This window comes from Arachis ipaensis, chromosome B6 (assembly GCF_059453495.1).
Source record: "Arachis ipaensis isolate K30076 ecotype BB chromosome B6, ASM5945349v1, whole genome shotgun sequence".
Classification (NCBI taxonomy): domain Eukaryota; kingdom Viridiplantae; phylum Streptophyta; class Magnoliopsida; order Fabales; family Fabaceae; genus Arachis; species Arachis ipaensis.
In genome coordinates this window covers 143,909,100-143,928,232 of record NC_142441.1, presented here as the reverse complement: position 1 = coordinate 143,928,232, position 19,133 = coordinate 143,909,100, and the positions used below count along the sequence as shown (strand labels likewise).

Sequence of the window (19,133 nt, the reverse complement as noted above, 5' to 3'; positions counted from 1 at the left end):
TGGAGATGGGCATCGGACACGTTTTTGGGAGGATGCATGGGTGATTGATGGACCTCTGAAGATTCGGTTCCCGAGGCTTTTCTCTGTTTCAAACCAGTGTGGATCCGTTATAGGGGACTGTGGTTTTTGGGATGGGCTTGAGTGGATTTGGAACTTCCAATGGAGGCGAGAACTCTTCCAATGGGAGTTGGAATCACTGAGTGCATTACATGAGGTTTTGAGACCTGTGAAATTATTTCATAACAGAGAGGACAGAGTGGTGTGGAAATATGATAGGCGAGGTGTTTTTACAACTAACTCATTTGTGCAGGTGATGCAGGAGGAACTGATCCCAGCGGAGGTAACCAGCTATAGCTTCACCATGACTATTTGGAAGGGGCTGGTTCCGCCTAGAGTGGAGCTCTTTGTCTGGTTTGTTCTGATAGGAAGAGTGAATACAAAGGACAGGTTGAGCCGGTTTGAAATTATCAGCCAGGAAGATGTTACATGTGTCCTTTGTAACAACGGGGTGGAGGATGTACATCACTTGTTTTTAGGATGTATCTTTGCATGGCAGGTATGGAGTGCTTGGATTTTAGCCTTTGGCCGACGGTGGTCTTACCCGGGATCGATGAAAGAACACTTTCTTAGTTGGACAGAAGAACCGCGAAGGATGGAAGAGCGTAATCACCGGTTGAGGTGCTTCTGCGCGATCGTCTGGAACTTATGGTTGGAAAGAAATAGACGGATTTTTCAGCACACAAGGAAAGGAGTTGAAGAAATCATCAACATATCTTCGAGTAGTACTAACGAGTGGAGTGGTAGGGATCTCTTTAGTTGTTGATGGCTATGCCGGAGATGACATAGGAACGGTTTGTGTAGTTATTTTTGTTAGGTCCGCTTGTTTTTAGTTATGTAACCTGGTCGCTCCACTACTATTGTGTTGAGCTGTTTGATTTCAAAAAAAATATTGATTTATATGAATAAATTATGATTTATAAATTTTAGAATATATCTAATAATTTTTAAAATTTTTTAATTTATTTATTATTTTGAATTATAATTTATGAATCAAGTCTTTAAATAAACTTGCCAGTTTGTTGAACTCATAAACAAACTGAAAAAAAGTCTTGAAAAAATAATAAATCTAGATTTGAGATATATTTACAATATGAGCCAGCCTCCGAGTTATGAACCTCTTATTTAGGTTTTACACAAAATTAATTGATCTTTGTGATGTAACTTGTAATTGTAAGCAATAAGATAGATAATGCACATCGATTGATTTTTATGGTTGTCCTTCCAATGGTGGTGTTGGTGATGGGATTGTGTCAAAATCGATGTTCTGAAAACCGGACCGGATCGGTTCAACTTCGAACCGGCAACATTAGCAGTCCGATCAGACATATAAAACCGCCGTTTAAAAAATTGGTGAAAAATCGTTGAACCAGACAAGAATCGGCTGGTTGAACCGAACCGGAACCCGCCGGTTTAGACAAAAACGGAAGCTCCTTCGTTTCTTTCTCCCTTTCCCCCCCTCTCTTTCTTTCATTCAGAAAGAAATCAAATCACACAACCCCAGCCAAAAAACCCTAGCACTGTAAGCCTGCACCACCGCCGCAAGGAGTGGCATACTGCCGCGTCCGTCGCACTCAAAGTTCGCCATCCGTCCGTCTATCTAGCTTCCCTCGTGATCCAAGTCTTCAACCCCTGTTCGCTGTCACCGATCGCGGCTGCTTCCTCGACCTCGGCGTCCGTCGTCTTTGTCTGCTCAGCGGCGCATCCGTCGCCGTTTGTTTGCCGTTCACGTTCGCGTCTTCGTTCAGCTGTCGTCTTCGTTCGCGTTCTTCGCCGTTCACGTTCGCTCGCCGTTCACCGTTCGAGTTCGCAGTCGTGTTCGGCTGGAAGCCACGTTGCTCTGCTTCAAACACTGCGACCAACCCGCGCGCTCCACCTAGCCGTTGAACTGCTCTCTTTTGTCGCCGCCGTGAGTTCCCTAAACCCGCCACCAGACAATACACTCACACAACACCAATACTCTGCTTCAAACTATGCAACTTATGATTTCCATTACAATAAGTAACTATTTGATTTGGTAGTGGTTTGGATTATTTCATAGATTGAATTAAAGTTACAATAATTATGTTCTCTTCTCTATCACATTGATACTAAGCTTTAAATTCTCTTATTTTGTTTTAATTTTACTGCACTCAACATGTTTGATGAAATGCTTTAACCATATTTCTGGTTGGTTTTATAATTTCTAGCTTTTAGAAACTTAGTAAGTTGATTGCATGTGAAATTAGAATAATTGGATCTTAGTAATTAGAAAATTTTAGCTGCACAAATAGCATCTTTGCAGAAAACATATTAGCATGATGATTCCACTTGCATTAGTGTTCTTCTGGTAAATTTTAACTGTTATTGTGAATTTGTTAATTTGCTAATTGTTCTTGTGTTGTTGTTCTGTTGTTCTTCTGTTACTTTTAATTTTTTTGTTTTTGTTGTGATTTTCTGTTCTTGATTTAAGCTGTGATTGAAGGTTCTTTGGTTTTGGTATTCTTCACTTTCCTGTAAGCTTAGCTTTTAATTTTTTGAGCATACACGGATCAAATCATTGTTTTCAGCAATGGTGATTTTTATATTTTTTTTGGGTTGCTTTGTTTTAAATGTTCCCATTGTTGTTGTGTTTTTGCTGTGATTTAAATGTTCTTTTGATTCTTTTTTTTTTTTTTTCCGAATGCCCAGTCAGTACTTGGTTGATTGGTTTTGCTCACTGAATGTATTTGATGATAAATTTTAAATTGATAACTCTATTACTGCTTTACTGTCTGTTTCTGTAGTTAAATTTTATTAAAGTTTCTTGAATTTGCACTGCTTATGTTATTGATTCACTGTTCCTTCATTGCTTTTTTTTTTTGTTAATCATTGTGATGAGCTTTGTTAAAATTGGGTTGAAAACTACTAATCTTTCTTCATTTTTCACTGTTCTAACTTCTGTTCTTATTAAAAGATTTGCAATTGGTGATCTTTTGATTTATTATATGCTTCATGTTTTCATTGTTCTGTTCTTATGAAGAAAAAATTTGCAATTAGTGATTGTATGATTCATGTTTTGATTGTTTTGTTATATAAACAAAATTCTGTTTTCATTGTTTGGTTGCACTGTCCCTGTTCTTGATCTCCGCCGACTTGCTACCACTCCTTTGTGTTGGATTCTTTTTGTTTCAGGCTTTGTTGTGTTTTTGTTTCAGCCTCTGTTGTGTTGTGTGTTTGTTTCGGGCTCTGTTGTGTGTTTATTGTGCAACACTATCATTTTTGGTTTTACTTTTTGACCTATCTACATTAAGACAATATTCTCTATCTTTAACTTGTGCATTGTAATTCAATCCAGATATTTTTAATGGAAGTATAATTATGTTAATTGTCAACAAATTTGCAGCAAGTTATTGCATATTTTGATGATTAATTACATTTAGTTGGTGATATTTTATGTAGGGTTTTAAATTTGAAAGATATTTAGGATGTTTATTTATAATTTATTTATTTTATTATGAAACGGTTTTTCCGGTTGAATCACGGTTAGACCAATTGGACCAGTAAACCAATGAACTAGTGACTAAAACGGTTTGATGACCGGTCCGGTTTTCAGAACCTTGGTCAAAATCATTGTTCTAAAAGCCAAATGAAATTAGGAAGGAGTGTGTTACGGAAATAAATCCTTTTAAATTTTTTTTAATGTAATTTTTTATTTTTTTTATTTTATTTATAAATTAATTACAAAAAATTATTTTTTATTCTCTCAAATAAAAAAATGGAGAGAATCTATTTTCGTGTTCTACTGCTCTCTTAATTCGGTCCTTAGAATATAATGGTTCCTTTCAAGAACCGGTTTCGAATTGGAAAAGCGTCCTAAAACCGTTGTTCTGGTTCAAAAAAATTGGCTCGGACCAAAACGAGTCCTGAAAAAAGCCGATATCGAACCATAACCCCACCCAACCCATTCTCCACACTCCTCTCCCTCCTCTCTCGCATCAGCGTCTTTCTCCTCTCTCTCATTGAGCCGGCGCCTCCCGTCGCGGCCGTGCGTTGCGCCGTGTTGTCCATTGATTCGGCTGTGTTCTTCTTCCACCGCTGCCTCAGTTCCGGTAGGTCCTCTGTCCTTTGATCACATGCTCTGCTCTTCTTGCTGTGTTGTTGAGTTGTTATTGCCTCATCTGTTTTTGTAATTTGTTGTGTTCTTTGTGCTTTTGTTGCTGTGATGTTGAGTTTTTGTTGCTGTTGCTTCTGTTTAGATGTTACTGTTGCTGTGTTGTTATTGATGATAAACTTTGATGTTGAGCAAAGTATTCCATGGCATTAGGGTACTTGTCACGAGAAAATACACACTTTACCCTCACCTAAATAGTTCATGGTTGAAAATGGTAGATTATTCTAATTACTGGTTGTTTGTTGAAATAGCATTGAGCAATGTGTTTTACTTTTAATCCAACGGGTATTACAACTTTAGGTGAGGACACTATCGAATGCCAAAAGCCTAAAACACACCTATTTGGGTCTGATTTCAATTCCACTGTTTTAGGAAGATTGATTTCTCATGTTATTTCACTTCCTTTGTCAGTATAATAAGGCAGCACCTTCTGATCATCGTGAGAATCGTTGCAGCCTTAACCTGTTTTGCCTTTGTTTGTTGTTGCCGGCACAAGAGTTTGTGCTGTTGTCGGAGCAAGACCCCTCAAAGTTGCTGTTGGCTCCTCGGCCTCCTCAATGTACCTTTGAATTTCGTGGAACAATGAACACGCCCATTATTGGTTAGTTTTCTTCCTTTTATTCCTCTCGTTCTTCACTTCATTGAGTTCTGAGGACTTTTTCACTTGTTTCAGCTATATTTTCCCTTTTTTCCCCCCTGGCTACCTTACTTTGATGATTTGTCATAAACATATTTTTCTTCTATTTTCGAAGTTGATGTTTGAACTTTGTAAACTATGCCCGGAAATTAACAAATTAAGGGTTGGTGCGGCTAAAAAAGACAGTGGTGATTCTGTTGTGTCTATGCTTTTTTTTTATATTTTAATTTTTGTTTTTGTTTGCTTAGTTGTCCCTTCTTTCTGAAACCATTATTGTGTGAATGTATTGAAGATCCGTTGCAGGGAGACTTCCCCGAAGTGATTGAGGAGTATTTGGAGCATGGCTGTATGAAATGTATTGCCTTCAATCGCCGCGGTACCCTTCTTGCTGGTAAACACACTAATGAACTGTTTAAAAAAGCCTAATACTCTTATTTTATACTTGAATTGCCTTTACAAATGAACTGTTTGTCACTTTTGAATGGAACTTTTGTGATCAAGTAACTTTTCTCTAGTTGTTCAGAAGAATAGAATAACATATTTCAACTTATGTTGGGGTGAGATATAGTAATCATTGGATTTAAGGGTGGAGAGTCTATGCTTAATTTTAGTAGTTTGGCTTGTTTGTAATTCATGTTATTGGCTTGAAATAATTGGCAGGACTTTATGAGTGCATTTTGCTTTGCAACTGGTAACTTTGTGTTGAGAACTTATATTATTGGTAACCCTCTTTATATGGATTAATTACATAATAAAGACAAGCTTAAGAGATATTTGCAGATTAATACCCATGTAATTATGGCTGTAATTGACTTGATATGCCTGTGTGGTCTAATTTACACATAGAAAGTAAAGAAAGAAAAAGAAAAATAGATTAGGTTTCTACCTGATAATCCTAATATGCTCAAGTGCTTTGCCCACTGCTAAGCAGCAACTTTTCCTAATATGCCACAATTTCAGCAGTTTCTTTGCTCTCTAGAACTCATGATGGGATGCTAGGATCCAGGAGTTGAAGGAGGTTCAGTACCATTAGCATGGGTGCTATGTCTAGGGATCCTGGTGGGTTGTTAGGAATTAGGATCCAATTGAAATATATGGAACTTTAGTATAAAAATGCATGTATGGGATTCACAGGAGGGTTTATAAGGCATTGGGTTCTCTAATTGTGAATTTGTGATAGCTAATTTTTGGGGTGTGGTTCTTCAATGGTATTAGATATACCCTCAAAATTAGGAAAAATTTTCCCTGACCAAAGTTACCTTTCTTGTCACTGGTTAACCAAACATAATGTATTAATAAAATTAAAACCTTTTTGTTTACTCCATTCTAAATGCAAACACAATTAGTGTGTTTTGCTTAAGAGCCTTCCTGATATAATTTTTAGAATGTTAGTTTCTGTGAACTTATGGTGTGTTGAACATTTGTAGACTATCATGACTTCAGGATTTTCTGATGGTATTGTCTTGTATAAAGTTTAAACTTCTACTATTGATGATTGGCTTTTGTTATATTAACTGCTTGTTGGGATACCATTAATAGTGCGATTAAAATATCAAATTTATTTGACCTACCTCCACTATTAAAATAAAAAGCAAGCTGTATAACGATTAGATTTTGTATTTTACGCTCTACAGTTCCTAATTTTTCATACCATTCAGTAAGGGCAGAGGTGCATCTGCTATAATTATTTGCAGGCTGTAATGTTTGTTCTGGTTTAATCTATTATTGTGTATTGATGGCGTGTCTATTTAGTGATTTTGGTTTTGGTAAATATTACCGCTACTGCTGAACTTTTATGGCATGTTTGGTTGGGGTTAAACTTTACCAAAATGAGTTTCACGTGCAAATTTTTACATGAAAGTGGGGGCACAATTATTACTAGTTGGAGATACTATGTGTCGTCAACTTACGTGCTCTTTATTATTATTTTTTTTAATTGAATCAGCTGGGTGCAATGATGGAAGTTGTGTTGTCTGGGATTTTGAAACCCGGGGAGTTGCTAAAGAGCTTCGGGATAATGAATGTTCTTCTCCCATAACCAGTGTCTGTTGGTCAAAGTGCGGTAATCGAATTCTTGTATCTGCTGCCGACAAATCGTTATCATTATGGGATGTTTTGAGCGGTAAAAGAATGACAAGAATAGTCTTGCAACAAACCTCTCTACAAGCCCGTCTTCATCCAGGTTCCTCTATGCCGTCTCTATGCTTAGCATGCCCTCTCTCGTGTGCTCCAATGATTGTTGATTTGAATACAGGCAACACAACTTCACTTAAAGTTTCTGTCTCAGAGATATCCAATGGACCAAACCTTCCATCGCGTAACAAGTGTTCTGATGGAATTACCTCCTTCACACCAACTGCTGCTTGCTTTAGTAAGTATGGCAGTCTGGTTTATGTGGGGAACTCAAAAGGGGAAATTCTTGTAATTGATCATAAAGATGGTGAAGTGCGTGCCATGGTTCCTATCTCTGGTGGTTCTGTAGTGAAGAACATTGTGTTCAGCAGGAATGGACAGTATCTACTTACAAACTCAAATGATCGAGTAATCAGGATCTATGAAAATCTTCTTCCCTTGAAAGAGGAAGTAAGGGCACTTGATGACCTTAATAAGAACTTCAACGATCTTGATGGAGTTGAGAAGTTGAAGGCTGTAGGAACAAAATGCTTAACTTTATTTCGGGAATTTCAAGATTCAATTACAAAGGTGCACTGGAAAGCGCCCTGTTTCAGTGGTGATGGTGAGTGGGTTGTCGGGGGTTCTGCTAGCAAAGGAGAACACAAGATTTACATTTGGGATAGGGCTGGGCATCTTGTGAAAATTCTTGAAGGGCCTAAGGAAGCTCTTATTGATTTAGCATGGCATCCTGTACGTCCTATTGTTGTATCTGTTTCTTTGAATGGAATAGTTTACATTTGGGCTAAAGATTATACTGAGAATTGGAGTGCATTTGCTCCCGATTTCAAAGAGCTTGAGGAAAACGAGGAGTATGTAGAGCGAGAAGATGAATTTGATTTGATTCCTGAAACCGAGAAGGTAAGAGGTTGCTAGATTATTGGTCATGCTGTCCTTCTCTTTCGTTTTTCTTCTCCCGTTGTTTAGTCCTTAGTTCATATGCACGTAGGTAAAAGGTTCTGATGTTAATGAAGATGAAGTTGTTGACATTGTAACGGTGGAGGAAGATGCTGCTTTCAGCGACTCTGATATGTCTCAAGAAGAGTTATGTTTCTTGCCAGCAACTCCCAGTCGTGATGTTCCTGAACAAGATAAGTGTCTAGAAAGTTCTTCAAAGCTAGTGGACAGTACCAACACTGGATCCCCACTTTCAGAAGAAGCTGGGCCAAATGGACATATGCCGAATCAAGCCTCAAGTCCAGTTGAAGGTAAAATCGTCCCTTATGCTTGTAGATGTGTATTTTAGATTGCTTAAAATTGCTATTTCGACAAGAAAAATTGTGACACCTGCAGTTAAATTTATTTCGTCTCGTTTCATTTGGCTATACGTCTTGAAATTTTGAACCCCGCTTGCGTAAACTACATAGACTTTTGCATTTTAGGAATTTGGCACTTAAATTTTCTTTTGCAGATGATGCTGGTGGTGCACGTGTTAAAAGAAAACGGAAACCTTCTGAGAAGGTGTTGGAGTTACAGGCAGAAAAAATAAAGAAACCATCAAAACCTAGCAAATCCTCTAAACCTAAAGGCAAATCTTTGGTTGATCAGGATAATAGTAATGGTTTTGACGGTGTTGAACTTACAGACGAATAATAGCAGATTGCAATTTCTTCTGTGTTGGAAAAAAAAGACATTGTACTATAGTTTACTTTCTTTTCATATCTAGGATCCTGACAAGAGAAAGTTAATGGTTAGAAATCACATAGTATGGATTGGTCACGTGAATGTTTTATTGAATTGATCATGGAACTAAGCGTTTTTGTATAGTTGAATTGGTAAAAGCTTAGTTTAGTTGAACTAATTTTTAGTTAGTTTCAGAACTTGTTGGGTTTATTGGTTTTAATTGTAATGCACAAGTGCCATTTCCGTAGTATGTGGATGGACTCCAGTAATGCTACATATCTGGCCAGTTTTAGCCAACTTGTAGAGTTGTAGCCTATTTAAAACATGAATGTTTTATTATTACTGTCATTTAGATATGACGAGCCTGTTCATTTAGATGTGCTGTGTTAATTGGCATTTGTTATTATTACTATCATTTAGATATGACGAGCCTGTTCATTTAGATGTGCTGTGTTAATTGGCCTTTGGTCCTAAAGCTTTTTTAGTATTCAGTCACATGTATATTATAGATCTAATATTGCAAATGTTGCCTGTGATGAACATACATAGGTAATGACTAACTAATTAAATCAATTTGAGCACCAGAATATGATATCCGATATTGCTTATTATATTAATGAGATTGTTTTTCCATTCTAATCAAGAAGGATGTGGTCACCTTAGCTTATATTTTTTTCTTTTTCTATAGTATCTCCCAATTCAATAGGCCAAGAACTATGGATCTGAGTTTCATTAAGGGTTTATTGTGGGCTAATGGATTGTTGTATGTGCAATGTAGGATTCAAATTCCCGATAATTACTTACGCATAAGATTCGATGGTCCTAGAACGTTTGGACTATCTAATGCTCTAGTAACAAAACATTTTTTTTTAATTTTTTAATAATTATTAAATAATTTTTATTTAATTTTAATTACAACTTAATCTTTTATATATTATTTAATTATTAAATCTACGATTTATTTTATAAATTATTTTATTGTTTATTTATTATTTTATTAATAATTAGAAACAAAAATAACAATGAAATAATTTTTTCATTAATCGTGACCTTCGTATATATTTTGGCCATGCGATGAGTTTTTTGTCCTTAAACGCAAGAAAACAATCGAATTATGCTGTAGAATGAGTTTTATCAAAATTTAATTGATACATAATCGATTGAATTTTATAAGTGATTAAAGGTATTTTCGTATTCAATCGATTGAATTGAGAACTGCAATATGTATTAAGCCGTTATAACTTTTTTCGCCCTTTTTTTATAAATTATTATCTTAATATTCATCTATCTTATCGTTAAAATTCCATCTTCAATTTTTTAAGTTCTTATTTTTTTTGGTGAACCTTTTAAGTTCTTATTTTGATTTAGATATCATAGTTCAATATTAATATTAACAATTAGTGAATAATCTATCATCAATTTATTTTTCAATTACCCAATTCTACCATTGTAATCGTTTATCAATCTCCTTGATTATCAACTTGTTCATAGCTTCTGTTTATCGTTTATCCATCTCCTCAATATCCCATTTTTTAGAGAATTCTATTCCAAGGGTTAGTCAATGCAAAACACATTACTCTAAAGAATAGTAGGAAATTAAAAAAAAAAATCTACATAAGAATTAAAAAATATTAATTTATGTCACAAACATCTAAGGAATGGAAATAACCTTAATATATGCAAACATATAAATAAAATGCAAAGAAATAAAAAATAAAAAATATTTTTTTATAAACAATTAATTATATAAAATAAAATATAATTTACAAGACATAATATTTGTATGGCATGATTGTTGAAATAATAAATGAAAATGACATTACTTCATCATAAAAATGTGAGTTTTTTTAAATCGTTAAACCATTAATCATACCAATCGATTAAATACTCAAATACTCTTAATCACGTACAAAATTCAATCGATTTTATTACATAACCAATCGATTGAATAAGAAAATACTCTTGTTGCTTTGCGAAATTCAATTGATTGAATTTTGAGAAAACTCATATTGCCGTGTGCGATATTCAATCAATTGTATTGTACGTCTAATCAATTAAATTACCAAGGAACACGAGATCTAACGGATCAAGGACAAAAAAAATCGTTGATTCGCATTGTCAAAATATTTATGAAAGCTTACGATTAATAAAAGATCTGTTTCGTTGTTTTTATTTCTAATAGTTAATAAATATGATAGATGAATAATAAAATAATAATTTATAAAATAGATAGTAAATATAATAATTAAATAATATATAAAAGATTAAGTTGTAATTAAAATTAAATAAGGGGTAATTAGCCAGTATTAAAAAATTTTTAAAAATATATATTTTATTGTTACATTAGCTTATATATAATCACACGTAGGGTTGATTTAAAAAAAAAAATTTAAATCGGACTAAAATAGGAAGCAAAGCTAAGTGTTATTTTTGGTCAGAAAAGCAAAGCAAAGCTTAAAAAACATGGTGATGGCTGTGGGCTCGACCTGGGCTTGAGGCTCACTGGATACGGGAACAATTCTGTTTGCTTCGGGTTCGGGTATGGTGGGTGTGTCCGGGCATCCGTTTGCGCCTGGAAGCCCGTGACAAAAAAAAAAAAACCCCCTAAAACCCTTGACTCCTCGCTGGTTACTCCCTGCTTCCTCTCTGGTGACTCCCTCAGCCTCCACTCCGCCATTCGCACAAGCCTCGCCATCTTCTTGTCACCCTCTCCCTCTCTTCGGGTCTGCTTCTCCCTCTTTAATTCTTTTTACCCTTTGGAGTCACTTGAATCTGAATGTGAACTGATTTTTGTTCATTTAAATTTGGTATCATTGTTCTGGTTAACTAACAAAACAGTGTAGCTAAACGCAGAGCAAATATGAAATACAGTATTTAATCTTGAATTATTGTTTGTGTATTTTGAATGATTGATAATGATCCTGACTCATGTATTTGATTCCTTCGGGATTTGAATTAGGTGGATCTGCAGCTCTATAATTGGACCTTTTTATTATTGAAGGTGTTGGAGGAGGGCTAGGATTGCTTGACCTTAAGATATTGAGGTGTGCTTTGAACACCAACATTTCGTCATTCCCTCTTTTTTCTTCTCTGCATTAAAGATTCAGAGTTGAATTGTAAAGTAACTTATTTTACAAAAAAAAATGGATATTAGAAGAATGCAGAAGAACATTCATATTTGATACACTCTTAGGCATTATTAGAAGTTTGTTACCTGATTAGTCCATAAATAAGGGCCTTAACTATAGTAATTGTTAACATGATTACTGAATAATTAGGTATTAGTTACTTGATTAGTCTGTAAATAACTGCCTTAGCTGTTGTAAACATATGATGATTGTTGAATAATTGTCAATTGAAAAATGTGTTTAATGTTTTTTAAGGTCAAATGGTGCCAAGATGGAAAGGAAAAGATGCAAAAGCTAAAAAGGATGCAGAAGCTGAAGCACTTAAAGAACCAATGTCAAATATAATATCTGAACTTCAGTCCTCTCTAGTTCAATCAGATGCATATGGAATATTGTCCAACAAAAGTGTTCACTATGCAGCGGGAGCAGAACAAATTGTGTTGCTTGATAAAGCATGCTTTGGTAGACCAGTGGGAACGGTTGAAAAGGACAAAGTGTGGTTTCAATTAAGCTTGGAAGAAGCATTTTTCCTATGTTACTCTATGAATTGCTTGAAGATTAATGGTGGCAATCGGATTCCCCGAACCAATGAAGACCTATGGCATTACATGAAGTCCAGGAAAGAAACATTCCCAAATTTCTTCAAGGCTTATTCTCATCTTAGAATGAAAAATTGGGTTGTGAGGTCGGGCTTTCAGTACGGTGTTGACTTCGTTGTGTATCGTCATCATCCATCTCGTGTTCATTCAGAGTACGGTGTACTTGTTTTATCAGATGGGGAGACCGTGAAAGATGTAAATGGAAGATTGAGAGTATGGTCTGATGTTCATTGCGCAACGCGATTAGTTGGAAGTGTTGCAAAGACCTTGTTGGTCCTATACATCAGTAAAAATGGTAGCAGGGATGACTCACCATCATGCTTGGCTGACTCACCATCATGCTTGGCTAACTACACTGTCGAAGAGCGCACGATCGCCAGATGGAGTCCGGAACAATGTCGTGAAAGTTGCAGGTAGCATAACCAGGGAATATTACTCGGTGGTACACGTACAATGTCACTTCATTGGATACTAATCATACTATATTAATATTTAATATAAATTACAATGTAAAAGAAAATTCATTGTTGTGTTTATACTTTATAGTCTTTGCCCACTCCTCTCTACTTCCATGGATTTATAATTCTTGTGGAGTTTGTGAGTTGGCAAACTACTCCAAGGAGTGTTGGAGCTGTCACAAATAATTAAAACTGCCCAGCACAAGTTTTGTTATTTCTGATTTTGCCACCATTTAACTACTAAGATTTACAATTTTTTTACAAATTATTCCCCAAATTAATCATAAGATCCAGTTTAATTTCCCCCAAAATAATAATTCCAAACTGTTAGAAAATGATTATTCTGGATGAAGATAGTTCAATTTTAAATGGCTGTTCAATGAAACAAGTCGCTTGTCTGGCATGTCAGCAAGTATAGATTTCATTGCAATCAATAATCTTAATTACTAATTATTAACCAAGTATTTCGAATTTCTAGCTGGTGTTATCGGCAAGGAACTTCAAAAAGAAGCAGCAAGTTGCATAGTTTAATCTGAAAGCCTTTAACAGTTTTTCGTTTTTTTCCTTTTTTTGCGCCATGGTATTCCCCGTTTCGACAGGTTAAGGACTAATCCGTTACAAATCTGAACTCCATATAAGGGTTTGCTACTGGCCAATAGATTGTTATATGCACATCGCCAAATTTGAACCTCCCATACTTGGTTAAGATGAGTTGACTACTCAACCAATTCAAGTTGGTCTGCCGCGTTTTAAAGGTTAAGCAAATGTACCTCTTTACATGAAGGTGGAGTATACCGAAATGGTTCAAGATCTCCTGAAAAAACCCACCTGCTCTATTGTTTTCGAGTGCATACCTGAAGAAATACAATATAAGTTTCAATAGATCCTGCAAGGGTGTTGGAGGAAGCACACTCAATTACAAAAGCTATGGATTCCTCTACTTGGAATAATACAGGTGTTTCTGATCTGTTTCATTCACTTATATTGCTCTAAACATTTGAAAAAATGCTGATAACCTTTTACTCCCCTGGAATAATCACTGTCAAAGAATAGCACCAGAAAAAATTATTATGGGGAAAATTAAACTGGATCTAATGATTAATTTGGAGATCAATTTGTGGGAAATTTGTAAATCTAAGTTGAAATGGTGGCAAAAAATAGAAATAATAAAACTTGTGTTTGGGGCAAATTCTTAATTATTTGTGACAGCTTTATCATTGGAGCTGTCGTGGGAAGTTCCATGGAATACATAAAGATTCACTATTTCACTCTATGGACCCTTCATATCTAAGTTTATTGTTACCCTCTATTATTAAAAAGAAAAAAAGTTGTTTATTGGGCGGTTTAATTCTTCAATTCAAATTAATTTGAAAGAATTAACTAATAAACTTTTCCATTCTTACAATGATGGTGTTGGTGGTGGTAATAATAATAGTGGTGGTAATAGCAGTAATAATAATAGTAATGGTGAGAGGGAAAGAAAAAAAATGAAAGGGGTAAAATTAGCTGTATTATGCTGATGGTAGTTTTAAAAACAAATAAAATCATAAACTTTTTACAAATATTATGGAAAACAAATTTTATCATTTTATTTTATATAAAGTGTACCAATCAATAATCAAGTAGCACTTAGCTGATTTCGTTCTTAAATATCTAATTAGAAGTTTGAACCTTGCTTATGAACACATTGGAAAAAAAAAAAACCCTACCAATCAATCATGATTCACTTATTCACCTTTTAGGGAATTTTTTTAAATAATTAAAATAAATGTTTTATTTATTAAAATAGATAATTTATAATTTTTTTTTTATCAATTTTCATCTTTTTACCTATCTTGTTTACAATGTAAACGATTTGAATTTGAGTCTATTTCATTTACATTGTAAACGAGATAAGCCATATCATGAGTTACATGTATCATGTTTGCACACGTGTTGTGAAATGTGGCTTATCTATATTCAAACTTAAATCGTTTACACTCTAAACGAGATAAGTATGACTGACCCTATATAAGGATGTTGTTTATAGTGCCTCAAATGTCCCTTTCATTATCCCTTTCGCTTCATTTCTCCTTCTCTATTCTTGAGATACTCAGATATTATAGCACGCGCAGATGCACGAGACGGTGACATCAACCGCCTGAATGCGACTGGCACATCGCGAGAGCGATCGACTTCGAGGTTAGTTGTCATTTTCCTGTTTTAAATAAACAACCATATAATGTTATAGTTATAGTACTTTTATAGATTCAGTATTATTATGCATGCATAGAATAGAGGTTGTTGTTCAACTATCGATAATCCGGAGACATGGTGGGGCTAAACAGGTGTGCAATCTGCTAAATTTACGTACCTCCCTAACGAATTAAAATATAATCGATCGACATTCTAACCAAAATAAACACGATAAATAAGATAATGAATTACAATATAAAGCAAGGCTTACCAATATCCGAGATTCTGTCGGAGGGTGACACAGAGACTCCAAGGACATCCATCAGTAAATTGCCTACAATGCACATGGTACTTTAACTGATCTGACTCCACAACTTGGTACTCAACACTTCTCTAAATGTTATAATTCTTCACACCTTGCATGACTGCCTCTTTGCTTCTGAATCTATGACTAATCCGAAACTCTACTTTACTCCCTGTGTTGTAATCGTCCCCATTCATATTGAAAAAAATAGAGTTACCTTGTGCATCGCGTCCAGATCCAATGTGTGATAGTGGCTGGGTACAACTAATAACTCCAAAATCTTTTATGGGACAGGCAGAAGATACCAAACTGATTCACCTACCGGAGTCTCTGGTACGAAGTCCTCATCCTCATCATCATCAGAAGAACCACCCCCATTGCTATCGGCAACATATTCTTTGTCGGACTCCTCACAGTCCACGTCTATGGGCACCTCCACACTAGCACAGTGTAAGGAGTGGTGCAAAAAGTGCGTCATCCTGGATAAAATTTGTAAGACCTAGAATTTTCAAATAAATCTTGTTATGAATTAATTTTAATTCATTTATTCATTAGAAATTTTATTCTCAGAAATTATTTTATTAAAGTTAATTAAATCAAAAATTAAATCAGGTTTTGAAAATTAAATAGAATTTTACCTAATTTTATAATTATTAAATTATTTTCTATATTTAAATTATAAAGTTGGTAGTTATGAAATAATAAGAATTTTATATGATTTGATTTTAGATAATTTAATTTATATTATTTAATATTTTAAGTTAAAGATAAAGAGAAATTAATTATATTATCATGGATTTTCAATTAGAGTAATTTATTGAGAATCAATTAGTACTTTTATACCACAAATAATATTTTAAAGTAATTTTAGAGATTAAATTAGTTTTACAAATATTAATACTTTATGCTCCAATTTTATTAAAATTACCAAACTATCCCTATACCTAATTTTTACCAAAACCCTAAATTAGCCAAAATTCCCAAACTCACTCTCCTAACCCTAATTTTATTACATTTTCCCCCTTCCTCCTTATCTCAGCGCCGCCATACTTTTCCTCAGCTTCAGAAAATCAGGAAAAAGAAGAAAGAAAAAAAGGGAGAAGGGAAACGAGGAGAGCAGAGGAGGGCGGAGAAGACGACCGCGCCGGCGCGTTGGGCCTCGCCGCCGCCGTCGCGTCGTTGTCGGACCGTGACGAGGGGGCGTTTGTGGAGGGAGCCATGAGAGAGAGACGAGCGTGAGTCAGGACGGGGAGGGAGAAGCCACCGCCGTGTATCCTCGTTGCCGTAGCTGAAGCTTGAACACCGCTGCAACCACCGCGTGCTATCATCTTCAGATCCGCCGTCGAGCAGAAGCCGTTCGCCACTGCTGGACCTCCGTCGCCAGCGATTCGCCGCCGCTAAAGCCCATCACTGCCGCCGTGACACCGCCGCGGAGAGAGGAAGTGACGTGATTAAAGAGAGGAGGAAGAAGGAGACCTGCGCGCCGTCGGAGCCAGTGTCGCCCAATCGCCGCCATTCACCCCTTGCCGTCACCGTTCAGGCCACTGCCAAGTCACCGTTGATGAAGCTTCAGCCACCGCCACGCCTGGCTGTCGCCAGGGTTGCCTCCGCCGCGTCTCACCACTAAAGAGAAGCCTTGCCTACGCTGTTGCCGAACCGGGCCAGATTCACCGGTAACCCTATTTCTGCTTTCTTGAACCCTGTTCCACTTCTATTTTGTTTCACTGTTTTGATTATTGTTGGTGTCTCTGCTGCCTTAATTATTCAGATTAATGCTACTGCCGCCACTGGCTTGTTATTTCTGCTTGGCTGTGCCCTTATTCGTCGTTCTAATTGTTGAAAGGAAATGTTGTCGAAGCTATAGTTTCTCCGTTCCCCATTCTCTTGTTTCTTTTCTGGTAGGACAAATTCTATTGTACTTTATCTTGCCATAATGCTCCATTTCGATTCTATTTTATTAGTGCGTAATGTTTCTCTTTGCCTTGCTTGGTTGTGTTTATTCTGGCTGTTAGCTAAAGCTGCTGTGTTTGCGATTATTACTTTCGCTTGCCATTCTTCTTCACTAGCAGAGCTTGGAATACGAATCATAACGTAGCTGCAGCAGAATAAGGTGAAAAGAGGGTTTGTCGCGTTAAAATCGCTGCGGGTTTGATTCTTTGAGGTAGGGTTTTTCTTAAAATCTAATTTATATTACAGAGTTGTGATAAATAGATATTAATGTGAGAGAACATATGCCTGTGATTATAATTGTCTTCTAAATGTGGTTGTTTGCTGGACTGAATGACTGATTGCTTGATTGCTTGAGTAGTTTGTGATTTCTGAAAAGAAATTAGTTTGAAAGGTTATTTAGTTGATTATTATGAAAAATGGCTTTTCTTGGTTTTGAAGCTATTTTTGATGATGTAAAGAAATTGGCTTTGGAAATGGTTTAATTTTGAGTTAGTGACTTTATAAATGATTTAGTATTTGAGATGGTTTGATTTTAAAAAGAGATTTATTATGGGCACTGATTCGCTTTGAAAATAATTTGATATTGGAACTAGATGAATCTTGGAAATGATTGAGGTTTGGAAAGGGTTTGAGAAATGTTTGGATGGGACCCGAAAAGGGTGGCAGAATCCGAGTTTTAGAGGAGATGCTACCAAAATTTTATAAAATTAGAAGTTTCATTTGAAGTAGTTATTTTAAAAGGTTTAGTTTTAAGCATTATATTATTTAAGATTACTTCACTTATCAAAGAAAAAGTTATGTTTTGGATTGAGAATTGTTAGTGAACGAAACGGAAAGAAGGATGATGAGGATTGATTTGAAATATGATTTTTGAAATGAACTTGGAAATGAGATTTGGATTGATGAACGATTATGATGTTGAGAATGTTGAGATGTGAACTTTGAATTATTCACATGGCTTATGAATTTGAAATATCTGAGATACGAGGTTCCCTGGATTAAGTGTCGTGGCTTGCCACCACGTGTACTGGGTTGAAAACTCGATATTCTGTTGACCCTACGACGTAAGTGTGTGACCGGGTACTATATAAATTCCTGGGAATGTTACCCCCATTGAGTAATATTGATTATTTGAGAAAAAGCTATGCATAGACTCTTGGGGATGCACGTCGGGGGACAGTCTAAGTACAATTCAGACTTGTCGGGTTGGCTGGATAACCGACAGATGAGCCTCATCAGCCATAGGACAGGCATGCATCATATGCATTTGTATGTTTTGCTTGGGTTTGAACTTGTTTTGGTTTGTCTAATTGCTAAACTGTTCTTAACTGCTACTTGAACTATTTGCTGTAATTGCTACCTACTTGTGCTTTCCTTGTCTGTCTTGCTTGTGTTTGTCCTGGTGTGCTACATTTGAGAATGAACTTTGGTGCTGAATTGATGACTGTGCTGTTTGATTGCGTGGTTAGTTTCTGATTGAGATTTTCTTATAAGAAAGGAAATGTTTTTGAATTTTCGAAAGATTAAACATTGTTTCTTTGAAAAAGTTTTTGAACGATTTCCTATGGGTTCTAAAAGATTCATAAAGCAATGATAATCACTGAGCTTGAGAACAGTTTTCTTATTAAATATCTTCTTATGACAACTTTGAAATTTCATGGTGAGACCGTGTGGTTAGGTTCTCACCCCCTATAGCTTTACCTTTTCAGGAACTGGATGAAGAAGCATTAAGAAGAGTTATACTGCGTTTGGTTTATATGCTGTTGTATTATTTAGATTATTTTCTTCCCTCGTCTTTGTTATTACAAGTTTGTAAGAGGGATAGGAATTGTATGTTTTATATATATAATATATTGAGTTATTATGTAAGGAGTCTTGCATATGAATCTATGCCTGCT

General features: G+C 35.7%; 2 protein-coding genes across 4 annotated transcripts; both read left to right on the top strand.

Annotated features, from left to right (window-relative positions):
- Positions 1-1,512: 1,512 nt before the first annotated feature.
- On the top strand, positions 1,513-8,996 carry LOC107605172 (protein RBL). Of its 3 annotated transcripts, none has more exons than XM_016306950.3 (6): positions 1,513-1,966; positions 4,601-4,790; positions 5,119-5,217; positions 6,772-7,859; positions 7,948-8,206; positions 8,410-8,996. In XM_016306950.3, the coding sequence occupies exons 2-6, from the start codon at positions 4,772-4,774 to the stop codon at positions 8,589-8,591; spliced, it is 1,647 nt and encodes a 548-aa protein (XP_016162436.3). In that variant the 5' UTR covers positions 1,513-1,966; positions 4,601-4,771; the 3' UTR covers positions 8,592-8,996. The 3 variants fall into 3 exon arrangements, with proteins under 3 accessions (XP_016162436.3, XP_088346387.1, XP_088346388.1); XM_088490261.1 differs by lacking the exon at positions 1,513-1,966 and adding an exon at positions 3,820-4,127; XM_088490262.1 differs by lacking the exon at positions 1,513-1,966 and adding an exon at positions 3,899-4,127 and having other exon boundaries at positions 4,686-4,790.
- A 2,240-nt stretch (positions 8,997-11,236) lies between these two features.
- Positions 11,237-13,020, top strand: LOC107648458 (tRNA-splicing endonuclease subunit Sen2-1-like). Its single transcript, XM_016352314.3, has 3 exons — positions 11,237-11,344; positions 11,581-11,665; positions 12,005-13,020. Exon 3 carries the CDS (start codon positions 12,010-12,012, stop codon positions 12,763-12,765), a length of 756 nt encoding a protein of 251 aa, XP_016207800.1. The 5' UTR covers positions 11,237-11,344; positions 11,581-11,665; positions 12,005-12,009; the 3' UTR covers positions 12,766-13,020.
- The last annotated feature ends 6,113 nt before the right edge of the window (positions 13,021-19,133 follow it).

What these genes read in the sequence shown, in the direction of transcription:
- LOC107605172 (XM_016306950.3), top strand. An exon ending in TGATTCCTGAAACCGAGAAG is followed by an intron (nt 7,860 to 7,947) that starts GTAAGAGGTTGC and finishes ATATGCACGTAG; the next exon opens with GTAAAAGGTTCTGATGTTAA. An exon ending in AGCCTCAAGTCCAGTTGAAG is followed by an intron (nt 8,207 to 8,409) that starts GTAAAATCGTCC and finishes TTTCTTTTGCAG; the next exon opens with ATGATGCTGGTGGTGCACGT.
- LOC107648458 (XM_016352314.3), top strand. Translation starts at nt 12,010, where the DNA reads ATGGTGCCAAGATGGAAAGGAAAAGATGCAAAAGCTAAAAAGGATGCA.